The 16,159-nt window shown below is 57.9% G+C and overlaps 1 protein-coding gene across 1 annotated transcript; it reads left to right on the plus strand.

Annotated features, from left to right (window-relative positions):
- The first annotated feature begins 6,492 nt into the window (after window positions 1-6,492).
- On the plus strand, window positions 6,493-13,983 carry CATSPER1 (cation channel sperm associated 1). Its single transcript, XM_037135212.2, has 12 exons — window positions 6,493-7,606; window positions 8,597-8,794; window positions 9,501-9,614; window positions 9,782-9,941; window positions 10,220-10,311; window positions 10,442-10,585; window positions 10,751-10,814; window positions 10,990-11,062; window positions 11,202-11,262; window positions 11,350-11,425; window positions 13,500-13,614; window positions 13,782-13,983. Exons 1-12 carry the CDS (start codon window positions 6,547-6,549, stop codon window positions 13,806-13,808), a joined length of 2,184 nt encoding a protein of 727 aa, XP_036991107.2. The 5' UTR covers window positions 6,493-6,546; the 3' UTR covers window positions 13,809-13,983.
- Window positions 13,984-16,159: the final 2,176 nt, after the last annotated feature.

Raw genomic sequence — 16,159 nt, forward strand, 5'->3', positions numbered from 1 at the left:
GGGCTTTGGCAGTGGGTGAGACGTGGTCCCCTCCTGAAGGAGCTCCCACTGATGTCTCGGGCAGTCGTGTAAGTACCAACCAAGATGACAACTTTGATGGAGGTGATTACCTCAGCGGCTTTGGGGTTCGGACCCTGGCTCTGCCGCCTACTGCTCACATGGCCTTGGTCTCAGCCTTCGAGCCTCACTTTGCTCGCCTTGGAAGTGATTATTTCCCCCTGGGGAATGAACAGTATTTGACACAAGGCACCTAGCACAGTGCGAGGAAATGTCCCTAAGGCACCGATGTTGTCAGGGCTCCCCCAGGCCCAAACGCCCTTCACAGTGGTAGATGAACTGTGCATTGATTCCAAGAGTCTCCCAACAGCTGAAAGAAGGCATTTTGAGGTTAGGGTACCTGTTCCCAGTTTGCCCAAAGGCACCGCACGGGCAACGGGGCGTGGATGTTGATGGTTATGGAAGGACAGGCAGAGTGTGGGAACAAAGAGAAGGACAGGAGCATCAGCCTGAGCCGTCTGGACAGGCTCCCTGCAGGAGGGGGGTTCCCAGTGGAGAACAGGGACGAGGCAGGGTGCTCCAGACAGGCACCAATGCCAGGTTATGAAAGGCCTTGATTGTCCTGCTTCGAAGTTCAGATTGTTCCGCACGGGACACTGCAGTAAATGAAATGGCCGGAGGTGACCAGCAGGGGAAGCCAGGCTGTCCCCACAGTGGAGGGCGTCACCACCACAGCCCATCTGTAGCCCACTCCTGACACAGCAGCACCTGAGGTAGAACCTCTGTTGTACAGGCGGGGAAGTCACTGAGGTGGCAGGAGAAAGGCCTTCGATAAAGTGGGAATACCACTGGGAGGAGGCGCGCTCAGGAGACAGGCGCGCTCAGGAGACAGGCGCGCTAGCTGAGGTCTACTGAGCACTCGCTATGTGCTCGGCGCTTTTCTCTGTGCTTTATGTATTTTAACTTACTGCATTCTTGCAATGCCCTGGCGAGATGGGTATTATTCTTGTACCTCTTTCACAGAAGGGGAAACTAAGACAAAAAAGGTGAAGTGCCCAGGCTCACCAGCTGGAAGAAGCTGATCTTGGGACAGAAAGCATGGTGCTCAAGCTCCCGAGCCCACTTCCAGCACGGGAACACAATGTCGTCGTCCGTCCCACCCTCCCCCACCCCCCTCACACACACCCAGCAACCCCGACAGGCTCATTCTCAAAGAGGCCTCTGAGATGAGCATCCCCCCACCGCTGGGGGCGGGCTGGAGTGGGAGGAAGGGGCAGAGGTAAGGAAGGCAGGGGCACAGAGGGAGGAAGCTCCATTGAGCAGCTTCCCAGGAGGTGCTGGTGGAGTGCGAAGGGGCCTAGAGGGCAGGAGCACCTGAGGTGAGGGGATGTGATGGGGGGAGGTGAGTGTGGCAGCCCCCTCCTCAGCCTCATAAACCCAAGATTAGCTCCTGTGAACGAGCATGACTGCAGGAATCTGAGGACCCCCACCAGCCATGCCTCTCCTCCCCAAGAGTCCCTGGCATGCTCCGGTGGGCGAAGGACAGGACAGGAACAGCCTCCTCCACCCCCGCCCCAATCTCATGGGATTTTCACAACCTGCAGCAGGGCAGGGGACTCAGAGCCTAATACCCCGTGCAAATGCGGAGACTGAGTCCCAGAGAGGGGATGTGGCTTCCAGGGGTGGGGACCTAGAGCCAGGCCAGAGACAGGAGTGAGGACACTCCCAGAAGCTGGAGCCACAGGAGGCAAGACCCTGGCCCTCTGTCCCGGCTTCGTCTCTGTCTCTTTGTCTTCCGGTTGGGTGTCCCCAGGCTCATCAATGTTCAAAACCAAATGTCTCCGCTTCTGCCCAAACCAGCCCCCCTCCAGTGGTCTAAGTTTCAGGCACTCCACTCAAGCAGACGCTCTGGCCCTAGTCCTTGGTCTCTTTAACGTCTCCCTCACCCTTCCCACAGCGCCACCTGCCTGTCACCATGTCCTGTACGTCTGACTCCTGAGTGGCATCTCCCCCTCCTTCCCCACCACACCTTTGTCTTTGTCCAAGCCTTCGGAGTTTCTCTACTGGTTACATCAACAGCCTCCTCACCCGCCTCCCTGCCTCGGGCTCCCCACAGCAAACGCGCCCTCCTCTCTGCAGGCAGAGTGATCCTTGATCCTTTTTTTTTTTTTTAAGATTTAATTTATTTTTAGAGAGGGAAAGGGTGGGGGAACAGAAACATCAACATGTGGTTGCCTCTCACGCGCCCACTACTGGGGACCTGGCCTACAACCCAGGCATGTGCCCTGACTGGGAATCGAACCAGTGATCCTTTGGTTCACAGGCCAGCGCTCAATCCACTGAGCCACACCAACCAGGGCCACAGCCTCTTTCTGTAAATAAAATTTATCTAAACACAGCCACACCCATTCCTTTGCTTGTTGTCCTGTGGCATTTTGCACTAAACAGCAGGGTTGAGTAGTTGCAATGGAAAGTGTGTGGCCCCCAAAGCCTAAAGTGTTTACTACTTAGCCCTTCATGAGAAAAGTTTACTACCCCTTAACAAAAAGTAAAACATCAGCCAACACTCACATCAGAACTACATGTGGAGAAATGGGTATTAAACACTTACCAGCATATCGCTGCCTGAAGGTGCTGCGCCCATTCAAACCTCCATTCTGTGCCCACAGTGCTTTTTTCTTCTCCACCTGGAGTGCTCGAACCCATTCTTCAAAACCCAATTCGCGTGTCCCTTTTCCCATGCTGTCTGTATCAGTTAGCTATGTGCTGTGTGACAAACCACCCCAAAATATAATGGCTTTAAAAAATGATTTCTCCCTAGATTCTGGTTCATTTCTGTGGCTCCACTGACCTGGGCTGAGCTGGACTTCTCTCATTGTGCTGAGCTCACTCATGGACCAGCCGTCAGGGGGGCTGGGGGCTGGGGGCTGGGGGCTGGCTGGTCTGAGATGGCTTCAGCCACGGTGACTCAGCTGTGCTCCATGTGGTCTCTCTTATGGTTTCTGTTTGTCTATCTGTTTAAATAACAGTTATTTCTCACAGTTTCTGGAGCTAGAAGTTTGAGGCCAGGGTACCAGCATGGCCAGGCTCTGGGAGGGTCCCCTTCCAGGGTGCAGAGAGTCAACTTCTCTTTGTAGCCTCATGTGGTAGAAGGAACACAGGAAAATCTGGTCTCTCTGATCTTCAGCAGATGAGCTTGGGCTTTTTCTCACTGGCCAAGTGTGGGTCCAAGAGAGTAGGGGAAATGGCAAGTTCTCACTTCAGCACTTCCGCCACATTTGATTGGCCAAAGCGAATCACGAGGCCAGTTCGTATTCGAGGAGCAGGGACAGAGATACTGAGGTCACATTTCAAGGGGCATTCTGGATAGAAGGTGGGGGCAGAACTGGGGCTATTTATATACTCACTCTGTTTCCCCTCTTTCCCTGGTGCTGCTCCTGACTCAGGGTCCCTGCAGCACCGCTCGGAGGCAAAACAAAAGCACTAACATAAGCACTTGGCTAATGTACGGAGTCTTCCAGGGACATCGGTTCATTTGCCTTTGCGTGTGAAGCCACGAGGCATGGATGGAGCTCTAAGGCTCTTCTAAGGAAGAACACTGGCAGTTTGTATGTCTTTTAAAGTTACTATATCAGCCAGGGTTTGATCAGAGAAACAAAGATATGGGGAGCCATTATATATGGTAAAGATGTATTGTAGGGAGAAGCCCCTACGTCATTGTGAGGGTTGGTTATATAAGACCACTGTCTCTTTAGCTGGTGCTGGAGCCGGAAGCAGCTGGCAGGCAGCTGGGACAAATGTGCGGGGGGGGAGGGGGGTGCAAGAACACACCGGCATCTGCGAGGATGAGCCAGAACCCACGGCACGGACCAGAAGCAGCAAACACATTTTGCTGCATCTCAGCCTCCAACTTTGATGATGCATGGGACCTACAGGAGAGGCTGGCCCACTGTCCGGGGGCTAAATGTACACTGGGGACGAGAGTGACAGAAGTTGGAGGGTCTGGCGAAAGCTGGAGGAGCTGTAGACCCAGCTGCTGCCAGCAAGGTGAGCCGTCAAGGAAGGTCATTGCGAATGAGCTGTGACTGCTTCTGGTGGCCCCGCGCCAACCTTCCCAGTGGGAAAAGGATACAACTTCTCTTTCACTCCTACTCTCCAAATCTCACACAAAATGTCACTCCTGGCCCCTGCTAAGTCAGGACTGCAGGGGAGAGAATTCTGGGAAGCACAGTTCCAGCACTGCTAAAACCACAAATTCACTGCTGCCACAGATGTTAATTTGAATATAATACCTGTGGAGACCAGTTAGTACCGGAGGCCTTAAGAGACCCAAGGCCACAAACCTGAGGCCCTTGGGTGTGGGCTGTGGTTATTCCCCCATCCCAGAATGTACTGCGAGATTAGTCCTCAGCAGCTGGCAGAATCCCCCGCCAGTTCCCTGACCCTGCAAAAAAGGGGGCCAAGTGGAAACCCCTGGAATGTTCTTTCTGGCCCTGCCAAGTTATAAACCCAAAGTGAGAGCACAGCGCTGGGAGAATATCAGAGATTAGTGCCACCACCGAGGATGTGAGAGACGCAATGGTAGTGATTCTAAATACATCTCCTTATAACTCACCTTTTTTTACAGACGAAAAAGGAAACTCAGTGACGTGGCGATGCCAATCACAGCTACAGGTCTAGATGCGATATCTTCCCTGGAGAAAGTCAACACCAACCCCGCAGCCGGTGTGTGGCTGTTGAACTAGCAAGTGCTTTCTCTTCCAGTCCCCTGAGTAGGGTGCATTGCACTCAGTCTGCATTTACCGAGAACAGGTTTTTCCATTCTCCTGCAAACTGCGAGGTCCAGAGGGACCACAGGAGTTTTGACAACACAGAGAACACTATGCCGATACATTCAATTGATGCCATTATGCCAACTGGACTCTGAGAGGAAACATCAAGCACCTCTGGTGCTGTAGACATGGGTGTGCCAGGGAGCTGGAGTCGAACCCTCTGGAAGTTCAAGGGCCTGCCATAGCGGGAAAGTTTCTAGGGCAGCAGAGGTCTGGGGAATGTCAGCTATCTTTCAATGTGAGAGTCCTGTCCCTGTTCCCTACACCATACACCAGAAAGAGAGGAGGGATACACGGAATGTCTTTTGGATTTTGGAGCCAACACATATCACTGGCGGACAAGGTGTTTTGACTCATGTACGGGGTAAACTATAAATATGACAGTGTTAGGTCTGGATCTAAAATAGGCTCTTCAAAAGGCTCTAATACAAGCTACCCTACAACTTGGGCATCGTGCCTGGTATGTCCACGTGCCTGACTTAGGTGTCAGCCAGAGATGCCATGCGGAACCTCTGGCAAGTCCCTATAGGAGTATCAGAGTTACGCCTCTTGGAGTTTCAGCCACGTTGGCCTCTGCCAACAGCTCTACATTCTGAAAAGCAGTTTCTGGCCAGTCACTGGACCTTGGTTTATGGAACTGGCCTGACTGCCTGGTTTATGGAATACCAAGTGATTATGGGAATCAAACCTTCTTGATAAACCGGGTGTTCTCTGAGCCCCAGAATCGTGAAATTGGACTCGCACAGTTGCATCCCACTGGGAACTGGAGCGGGTTGTACGATACCGCGGCTAAGCAGATCCAGAACGCACAACGAACCAGCCAAGCAGGTACCTGCTGCCGAGTCCGTGGTGCTTGTCCACAGCCGCCCCTCCTCTCCCTTAGTTTACACTCAACAGCTACAAGGGGAAGAGGGAACATGATGTATGGGAGGCTCTGCACCGCAAGCCGGGGCCAGCCCCGTTCGGAGGGTGCCCTGGAAGTTGGTGGTGAAAGGAACGAACACCAACCCCAGTGGGAGGAGCGCGGGGCAGTACTCGGGTTATCCTCTTGGTGCGGAAGGAAAGACCTGTGGTGCAGACTGACATGAGCTCATGAGCAATGTCTGAGGGGCTGGCCACTGGTAGAGACTTGGAAAGAACACAACTGGGAACTCAATGATGTGTTTGTTGGCTCAAGACAGAGGTCTGCGGAAGGCTCCTGAAAATGCGCGCAGAGTGGAGCATATTCATGTCCCACGGGGAGGCGATCGGCAGCGGTGGCAGCGTCCTCACCGTGTAAGATGACCTGTGCTGTGGACTCGGCCTGCCTCTTTCCCCAGGCAGTTGGTGTTTCTCAACGGACCCATGGGAAGGGCGAAGCCACTGGCTCTCTGTGTGTGACAGTAGATTTCTGTGCTCTTTGTCAAGCTTTGCCATTGACCTCATGGGTCGCTTTGGGCCGGGCCCTTCCCTTTCCTTGACCTCAGTTTCCCAAGTTTACAGTGAAGGAGTTAGTCTCGATGATCTTTGATTCCGAGCAGCAGCCCAGTGGGTGGCATTTGTGAGTGAGGCCTTGGAGGGGGTCTGCCGGTGACATCACAGAGGGGAGAGTTCCTGGAGAAGAGCCGGGCCTTCCTAGAAGCCCCGCTGCCACGGCTTCGGTGAGACGGGCCGTCCGGCCAGGGGCCTGCTGGGCTTCCGTCTTGAGCTCTTCTCGTTCAGGGTTCCCGCTGTCATCATGGATCAACCTTCGGCGGCTGAAAGGGCTCCAAACGAGGCAGATGCCAGTGACCTGGATGTGTCCTCTGACGCCGGCGCACCGCCCCCGCACCACAGGTCTGATCACAGCGGAGCCCTCGGCCATCGCAAGTCCCGTCACCACCGTGTGTCCTATCACACCGATGTGCCCCAGCACCGTGGTGGGTCTCACCACCACAGTGAACTCCAAGACTCCCCTAACCGTACCTCCTCCGGCCATTCGCACCTCCACCACCACCACCACTCCCCGCGGCATGGCGGAGCCCACCGCTCCGCGTCCCCTGCCCCGTCTGCTTCCCGTGACACTGTCCCCTCCCGGCACTCCTATGCTGAGGACCTCTCTGATGACGAGCGCCAGCAGAGTAGCAGGAGGCCCAACAGTAGACCCTTCCACCGCAGTGAGTCCCGCCCCCCCGGGGGGCCCAGCCGCCACAGCAGGCTTCACCGCCTCAGTGACATTTCCCACCACAGTGGGCTCCCCCCGGAAGGTCAGCCTTACTCCCACAGAGAGTCCTACCGTGACAGTGAGGCCTCTGACCAAGGGGGGCCCCAGCACCATGATGCTTACGACCAGGGCAGACGCCGAAATCATCAAGCCCCCCACCACAGAAGGTCTATTCTCCATGGAGAGACCCATCCCCACCCCGCCTATGGGGGGTCCTCCCACCAGGCCATACCTCACTACTCCAGCGAGCACCGCCGCGGCCACCGTGGCCACCACGGCGAGCACCGCCACAGAGAGCACCAGCATGGCGCCCAGGGCCACAACGGTGCCCACAGTGGGCACTACAAGGAGTACCACCACGCCGGCGCCTGGGGCTTTGGCCTGTTCAGGTCCCGCAGCTCGATCAGGGTCAGCCCGGCCCGCTCTCCCTCGGCAGCCCTCCCACCTGGCCAGGTGCGCACACAGAGCTTGACTCGACCCCACCCTGCAGTGCACCCACGTGCTGCCAAGGACTCCGGCAAAGTTCATCCTCAGGATTCTGTCTCTAAAACCTCAGGAAGCTGGGCTGAAGATGAGCAATTTCAGAAGCGCAAAAGTGAGTCTTCACCCTCCCCTCCAACTCCCACCGCCCGACCCAGACTCCAGACGTCGCTCAGGCCCTGCACTGACCTTGCAGGGACTGAGGCTTGACTCCCTGCAGGTGTGTCTGATTGGCTGTCCACTCACCTGACCTCGTGGTCCAGTCGTTCATTCCTAGGAGTAGGCACCTCTTCCAGACATCAACTGTTTGTTCATTCAGTCACTGCTTTATTCATTCACATGTTTACTTCTTGAACATTCCATCTCATCTAATATGAGTACCTGGCCTGCCTGGACCTTGGCAGCACAGGGAAGACCAGCCCCCCAAGGGGCTTCAAGGCCAGAGGTGGTCGCTTAACCAACTAATCCCAGACTACCCTGGGATGGAGACCTACCCTCCATGTCAGACATCTGTGGATTCTATTTTTCTGTCTTTCCCACCCTAAACTGGGAGCTTCTTAAGGACAGACACCAGGGAGCAATACCTGAATGAGGGCCTTGTTTGAGGGCAGGGAGGGACCTTGACTGTTAACGCTTGGCCTCTAGTAGTTCAATAAACATGGCAACAGCCACACAGACAAGCAGAGGTGGGTGAATGTCTAACAGACCGGAGGGGGGGGGGTGTAGGGAAAGCAGCCAAAGGAAGATATTTCAGCAGAATCTTAAAGGGAAAGGGAGAGTTTACCCAGAGGATGGGGTGGTGTGGAGGACTGGGTTTTCCACACAGAAGTTGCCATGTGAGTAAAGAAAAGTGTGGAGGTATAGGAGCATGCACCCTCAAGAGGTGCTCAAGCAGACCCCGGACCCCAAATGGGCTGGCATCTACTGGGGAAGGAGTCGGGCCTGTGGCCCCGGTACCAGTACAGGGCCAACACAGAGGCCCCTCAGTGAGGGAGTGGCAAACGAGCAGGCAGGCGTGAAGATGAAAAGCAGCCCAGCCTGAGAGGAGGCTAGGGGGCCCCAGGGCCTGGTCCCCTACGCACTTGACCTTCTGGCTCCCTTACAGCCGGCAGGGTCCAGCGGGCTCACAAGAAGCTGCACAGTTGGTTATGGGAAACATTCAGCAACCTCTTTAACGGCCTGCGGAAAATGCTCAGGAGCATGACTGACTCCCTGGTCTTCGACGCCTTCATCTTTCTTGTCGTCTGCCTCAACACCATCATGCTGGTGGCCCAGACCTTCGCTGAAGTCGAGATCCGGGGCGGTAAGAGCCAGGATCCATTCACATGGAGGAGGAGGCTATTGATGTCGACTCAGGCTTCCCGGAGCCTCAGTGCCGAGTGATTCGGATCACTGACCTTAACTGAATCTCACCCCTGGGAGGGGACGACATTGTTAGAGATGAGGCAGGCGCAGAGAGATAGCTGAGGTCCGCCCGCCAGCTAGAGTCAGAAAGGCCCGCGGAGGTGCAGGGTGTGCTGTTTGCGGCCTCAGCCACGAGGTGGCGCGCCCGCTCTCAGGATGCTGCTGTGCCCGGAATGGTGCCGGGAACCCGGGAGGGCTCCAGGGGCAGGAGATTCTGAGTAGACCCTGGAGCCGTGAGAGCGGAAAACCGGAAAAGGCGGCCCCTCAAACCCGTGTCGCAGGTTGAAGCACAGGACATACGCTAAGGAGAGAAGGAGAAGAGGACGAATGGCTGATATTTCTTGCATGCTCCCTGGTGCAGCCTCCATTATAAGCATTTTACTGTGTTAAATGCCTTTCGCGCTCGTGAAAACTCTTATCAATCTGGCTGTTACTTTCACCGTGTACAGGCGAGAAAACTAAGGCACAGAGCAGTTAGACACACAACTATCTGAGCAGAGTGAGGCTCTCCCCAAATGGCTGTGTGTGTGGTTCCCGTGGGAAGGAAGGGAGAGGGGCCAGGGCTGCCAGGGGATGACCTGAGTAAGCCCCTGGTGTCCCTGCAGAGTGGTACTTTATGGCCTTTGACTCCATTTTCCTCTCCATCTACGTGGTGGAAGCTGTGCTCAAGATCATTGCTATGGGCCGCGACTATTTTTATGACGTCTGGAACAACCTAGGTGTGTGGGGATGGGGTCGTCTGTGTGTGTGTGTGTGTGTGTGTGTGTGTGTGTGTGTGTGTGCCACTGAGCTGCCTGAGGGAGACTAAGGACTACGAAAGGGGATGGGAGCAGGGTGCGGGTGTTGGGGGCGCTGTGGGTGGCACTCAGGCGCCCTGTGCCCTCAGACTTCGTCATCATGGTCATGGCCGTGCTGGACTTCTCACTCATGCAGTTCAACTCCCGCTCCTTCAAGCGCACCATCTACAACCAAAGCGTCTTCCGGATCTTCAAGGTCTTCAAGAGCCTGCGGGCCCTGAGGGCCGTTCGGGTCCTGCGGAGGCTCAGGTCAGCTGGGCCACAGCTGCCTGCCCTGGCATGGGGATTCTGAAGGAAAAGGCACCAGGTCCTGGACTTGTTGCAGGAATGGGGGAGGGAAGGCCGCAGACTCCAGCCCGTCTCTGACAGGCCTCCTGTTGGATCATCCTCTCTGTCTTCCAGAGAGGGGCCCGGACTCTTCCAAGTCATTAGCACATCAGGGACCCCTTGGGTTCAGCACCAGCTCTGGCTTCTGGGCACAGATCCCGACTGCTACTGACTGCCTCCCTGTCAACCTCTGCCCACAGCTTCCTGACCAGCCTCCAGGAAGTAACTGGGACCCTGGCGCGGTCTTTGCCATCCATTGCTGCCATCCTCGTCCTCATGTTTACCTGCCTCTGTATCCTGTGCTGTGCAGGCTGGGGCGAGAGCCTGCCAGGCTGTGGTGGGATGTGGGGTGGGGCAGGGACCTGGGGCAGGAGAACAGGGCGAAATAGGCCCTGCGAGCCTGGTTTGGCCCTGACAGCCAGTCCTCTTCTCTGTGGTGCTCCGGGCGATGTTCCGCCAGTCTGACCCCAAGCGTTTCCAGAACATCCTCACCACCATCTTCACCCTCTTCACCTTGCTCACTCTGGACGACTGGTCCCAAATCTACCTGGACAGCCAGGCCCAGGGTGGGGCAGGCCCCGGGCTGGGTGCAGGGAAGGAGGCTGGCCCGGTGGGCAGACCCTGAGGGCTGGTTTCCCCATCTCCAAAGTGGGGCTTCTGATGCTTGCTGGCAGCGTCTCGGTGAGGGCCGGCGGGGAACTCACAGCTCCAACCCTCTCCCCCACTCCCAGGGGCCTGGCACATCATCCCCATCCTCATGGTTTACATCATCATCCAGTACTTCATCTTCCTCAAGTAAGGACCCTGCCCTGCTCCACTCTCAGCTCCGATCCCCTCCCCCACCCGACCCGGGGGAGCAGTCCCTCCCAGCCCTCTCACCCTGGTCAGGCCAGGATGAACCGAGAGAAGGTTGCTGGCCTCTCCTCCAGCCTCGCCTTTGAGAGCACCCCACTGTTCCCCCCACCTCCAGCCTCGTGATCGCCGTCCTGGTGGACAACTTCCAGATGGCACTGCTCAGGGGCCTGGAGAAAGTGAAGCAGGAGGTGCCGAGCGGGTGGGGCTGGGTGACCAATCAGGGAAGCAGGAGGGAGGTGTGCAGAGGCTGGAGGGCGGGCAGGCTGCTGCTGGGGGCAGGGGCGGGGCAGGGGTGGGACTGACAGGACTGAGGGCTCTTCTTCCCAGAGGGCCGCCAAGATCCAGGAGCCGCTGCTGTATGAATCGCTGGCAGAGTTCAGCAGCGCAGGTATCGGCCCTCCCCGCCTTCCGCACTTGGGCACAGGATTCCAATTCAGACCCCTCCTTGACCTCCCTGCTCTTTCTCCGCACCCAGAGGCTGAAGAGGTGATGAGTGAACACGCCAAACAGAAGCACTTCCTTGAGAAGAAATTTGGGACCATGACTGAGAAGTAATGGGACCTGCAGGGCAGGGGGAGCCTTGGGTGTGAGGGGAGAGTTCTGGGGCCCTGGCAGCTGGTCTGGCAGGGGGTGGAGCACTGAGGTTTATGCAAAGCCTGCGGGTCAGATGTGTAGAACATGAGTGGCTTCCACCACCAGGAGTTGTCCTATGCCACTGTGTCCCCCAGCAGCCCTGAAAGGGCCGTGAGAGCCCCGCTGAGCCCAGGGCCCACGGGCAGAGGCCACAGAGAGGCCCTGGGAGCAGTGATTCTGCTCATCTTCTTACGCGAGGAGCACCCAGGCCCTGTTCTGGGCCGGGCCCTGCCAGGATTCCAGGAGCACAAAGAGGAGGCAGATGAGTGAGCACCTGCCCATGCGGCCCCGCCTCACGGTTGTGTTGGCCTTTGGCAAAGTGCAGGGATGAGGCGGGTGGGTTAGGGAACAGCCTGGGTCAAGGCGGGTGGGCCATAGCCCATTTCCACAGACGTGAGTGGTCAGCTGGGCCAGGACAGCTAGGGGCTCAGGGTTGTGCTCGGGGTTGGGGGCACCTTGGTGCAGGCTCCTGCTGCCTGGCTCCCAGAGAGCCCTGTCTCTGGACAGTGGGCCTCCCCCCACCTCATCCAGACTGGCTCCAAAGCAGTGGACAAGGCCACCTGACTCCTGCACCCACCCGGCGCTCGTCCCCCGCCAACAGAGCCCAAGCCCCAAGGGGCCCCTGTGATCAAGCCTTTGCCAACCTTGCTCATGTGACTGCAGCCACCACCGCCCCTCACACCCTCGCTGCGCCCAGCGTTTCCCAAGCGGAGCACATAGTTCTCCGTCTCTGGGCCTTTGCCCACTGTCCTCTCTCCCTGGAATGGTCTCGGCTTGCTGATGCCAGGCTCCAGGGACCAGGAGCTGGGAGAGCCGAGTTCCGATCCTGCTCATTCCACCTCCCGGCCCCACTGTCCACCCTCCACACTACAGCTTCCCGGCCACCAGCCTCACCTGGGCCCTTGGTGCCTCCGCCACCCTTCCCTTGGGGGCCTCAAATCCTTCCCCACTAGTCCACCTCCACCAAGAGCACTCTGTTGTGTTGTGTTTGTTTGTTTAAATCATTTTTCCCCCTTTTATTTATTTAGAGAGTGCTCCTTGTTAAAGAGCATTTTTTACTTTTCCCTCCTCCTGAATTTGAAACCCTACAAGTACCCCTGCCTCCCCGAGGATACGGTCCAGGCATCTTGCTCTGACCCTGCCTGGGTGCCTCCACCTCCATCCAGCCCTTCCTGGAAACCTCCCCCCAGACCCCAAGGCCTGCCCCGGCCCCCCAGGACGTGCCCCGTGGTTCTGGAATAGGGAACCGGGGGCCCTGCCTGAGCCTAGCAAACGCTCACGTCTTTCCAGTTCAGCCAAGCAGCTCTCTCCGGGAGCCCTTCCTGATCCTGTGTTTGCACTTATCACAGCATAAACACACTTAGTTTGCTTTTCTGGCTCTGCGCAGACTGCACTTCTTGAGGGCAGGGGCTATTTCTTGTTTATGCCCATGTTCTCCAAGCGCCTTGCAGCCTAGGTCGGTTTCAGTGTTATCTGCTGGATGGGTCGGTAGGACAGGCAGGTGGCGAAGGCATTAATGAATGGGCAGCAGGGTGGGTGAGTGGGGGGAGGGTTAGGTGGATGACCGACTGTACAGCATGGTGAAGGGGTGGGGTGGGGGTCCAGGGAAGAGCAGGGTGGATGGAGGGATAGGTGAGTGAGTGAAAAGGTGGGGTGATCAGATGGGCGAGTGAATGAATTGGGGGTGAATGGGTGCACGGGGAGGGATGGGGTAGTGGGAAGGGCAGGCAGATGGCAGAAGGGTGGAGGGATGAAGGATTGGGAGGACGCACAATTAACACTCTCTGTGGTACAGGCAGATGGGGGGGGGCGAGGAGAGGCAAGGCCACACTCAGAAAAGTGTGGTCACGCCTGGGAATGGAGGTCAAGGGTGATGTGAGTGTCTGGGTGGGGGCGGGGGAGGCAGGCAAGGAGAACCATCTGGGGGCTCTGGGGCCTCGCAGGCCCAGCCGGGCAGGTAGGCCAGGGCTCGCCTCTGCCCCCTCCCCACAGGCAGCGGGAGCTCCTGTTCCACTTCCTGCAGCTGGCTGCGGGGGTGGAGCATTACCAACAGAAGTTCCGCTCCCAGGCATCAGTCATTGATGAGATCGTGGACACCGCGTTTGAGGTGACCCAGGCAGGACCGGAAGGGAGGGCTGGGGTAGGGGAGGCCCTGAGAGGCCAGGCGGGGGGGGGGGGGGGGGGCATGCCCACAGCGGCCCTGAGTCACAGTCCCATGGACATTTGAGAAGGCAGAGGCCGGCGGCTCAGACCCCCTCCCATCCCGCCCTGCAGGCTGGAGAAGAAGACTTCAGAAAGTGACCCCTGGATGGTGACGGAGGGTACAGACTTCGGCCCCTGGCATGCTGCCCCCTGGGGCGGGTGGGGCAAGTCCCCAGACATGCTGGAATGGTTGTCAAGGCTGCGGGGCTGGGCCCCAACAGAGTGTTGAAAGCCCAGCTGGCCCCGCGTCTTCACTGGCTGGGCCGGGCGTGGGCAGGAGGACCTGTGTGCGTGCACGTGTGCGCATGCGAGTGTTGTGAGGGACGGGCGCTGTCCATGCCCCCCACCCCGGCCCCGCCAGGGCCCACGCCCCAGCCTGGCCCACAGGGGTGAGCTGGAAGGCAGGTCGGCTCAGCGCCAGAGGCAGAGTGGGCAGTCATCCTGCTTCGGGGAGGAAGCCGTCTCTGGCCCAGGAGTCAGGAGAGAAAGAACCAGCTGAAATAGGCCCCCTATTTCAGGATGTAGGAGACCCATAGAATCCAGAAACGGGGACTTAGAGCTCAGGAATTCAGGCCTAGCAGCACCTTCAGTACACACCAGAGGGATGTCATGAGCCCAGAAGTCCCAGGTGCCTGGGCCTGTGCTGGGGGCCGGAGACCTAGCACCAAGTCAAGCGCACACCCAGCCCTGGCTCTGGGGGGCTCCATCCAGAGGGGGTCTCCCACTACCTACAGCACCCACCTCACCTCTGGTAGCGTGAAGCCATCATGCAGCACAGGCTGGAGGGCGTCAGGAGCGGGACTCCAGAGTGGGGCAAACAGTTTTGCCAACCGCCCCTGTACCTCTAAGCTGGACAGGATAGCGGCGAAGGCCCCAGGCCCCAGAACAGGCGCAGCACCTCCCCCTCCCTCCGGCCTGGTGTGGGCACTGGCTGGCCTAGGGCCCAGGACCCGGGGATGGCCATGCAGAGGACATGCCATCTGGGGTTTGGGCCACCTGGTGGAGAGGCCATCTGGCAGATGTCTCCAGGCCTCACCTCACTCCACCACCTCACACATTCATTCAATAAGCATTTCCTGCCACCTCCCTGTGCTGGCCGCATGCCGGAAGCTCCTGCTTGGTGACACGTGGGAGCCCTCCCATCAGCGGCCCTGCCACATGCCCCTGGTCTGTCTGAGCTGCAGCATCTGACAGGCTTGAGCAGAAGCGGGACTGGAAGTTTCTCCTGCAGCCCGAACCCTGGTCAAACCTGGCTCATCAATCTTCCATGTAGAAGTCACATCTACTTTCCACCTCCCGGTCCCCACCTCTAAGGCAGAGGGCAGGGCCTGGGCGCTGGGACTGTTCCTCACTAGGTCCCAGCACTGGGCAGGGGACCAGGCAGCCACAGCCTGGTGTGAGCCCTTGCCTGTCGGGAGCCGGTGGGCAGGGGTGGCGGTGCTCTCCACAGCCACTGCATTCTGCCTGCCTGGGCCTGACGGCGCCCACACCTAGTGCTCCCAAGGGATCCAGTCACCACCCCTCCCATCCCAGGTATGGGTGTCGGACAGCCCTGGGTGGAGCGTGTGGGTCTCTGGCGTTGTGTTTGGGAATCGAGTATGCATCCCCAGGTGGTTTCTGGGTGCAGGTGCTTCTGCGTGTTTGTGTCTGTGCTTCTGGGTTCCCAGGTTGTGTTTGTGTTTTCTGGATATGTGTGCAGTGTCTGGGAGCACCCGAGTGTATGTTCTGGGTTTCTCTGCATGTGCATGTCTAGCATGTTAAGGAGTTCTGGCTGTGTGTCAGGTGTGCAAACAATGTTGCCACTCTGTTTTCCTTAAATCGCTCCTGCCCCTTACTCCTCCTGTGGGCAGCAGGTCTGACCTCCGCCCCTGGAAGCTCCCAGCCCAGCCCCTTCCAGGGGTCCTGCCCAGGGCAAAGCACTGGAGAGCACTCTGGTGTGTGGCCCACGGCGTGTCCTTGAGAGTCACTGTCTCAGCCCTCCTGGTGTTGGCCTGCAGGGGCTCTACCATCTCTGAGCCACATGTGGGTAGAGAAATCTCACAGGCTGAGAGCTCAGAGTCCTGGGGCCCTGGTAGCTGACCTCCCCGCCCACACCTTGCCCCCCCCCCCCCGCTCCCTCTTATGCCACCCTGAGTTGTCCTGGGGCTGAGAGGGAGCAGTGCACAGGTGCTCCCCAGAGAAGTCACCCACTCCTACCTTTTCCTCTCCAATGGGGCACCATCCCTCTCCTGACTTTGTCTCCCACCCCTTAACTCTGAGAATATTGAGAATCTGGAGCCTTGTTCCTCTATGTCTGTGATCCTGGGGTGCTTGAAGGACTCCAGATTCAGGGCCGAACCCTGTACCCCTCAGCACTATCTGGGCTGGGGGTCGGAGGGGAGCTGCCGGGAGTGGGAGTGGTGGGCACAAGAGAGGAAGGAGTGAAGCACTCCGAAGAGATGACTGCGAGA

Source organism: Artibeus jamaicensis, unplaced genomic scaffold (assembly GCF_021234435.1).
Source record: "Artibeus jamaicensis isolate MK-2021 breed Jamaican fruit bat unplaced genomic scaffold, CSHL_Jam_final scaffold_614, whole genome shotgun sequence".
NCBI classification, from domain to species: Eukaryota; Metazoa; Chordata; class Mammalia; order Chiroptera; family Phyllostomidae; genus Artibeus; species Artibeus jamaicensis.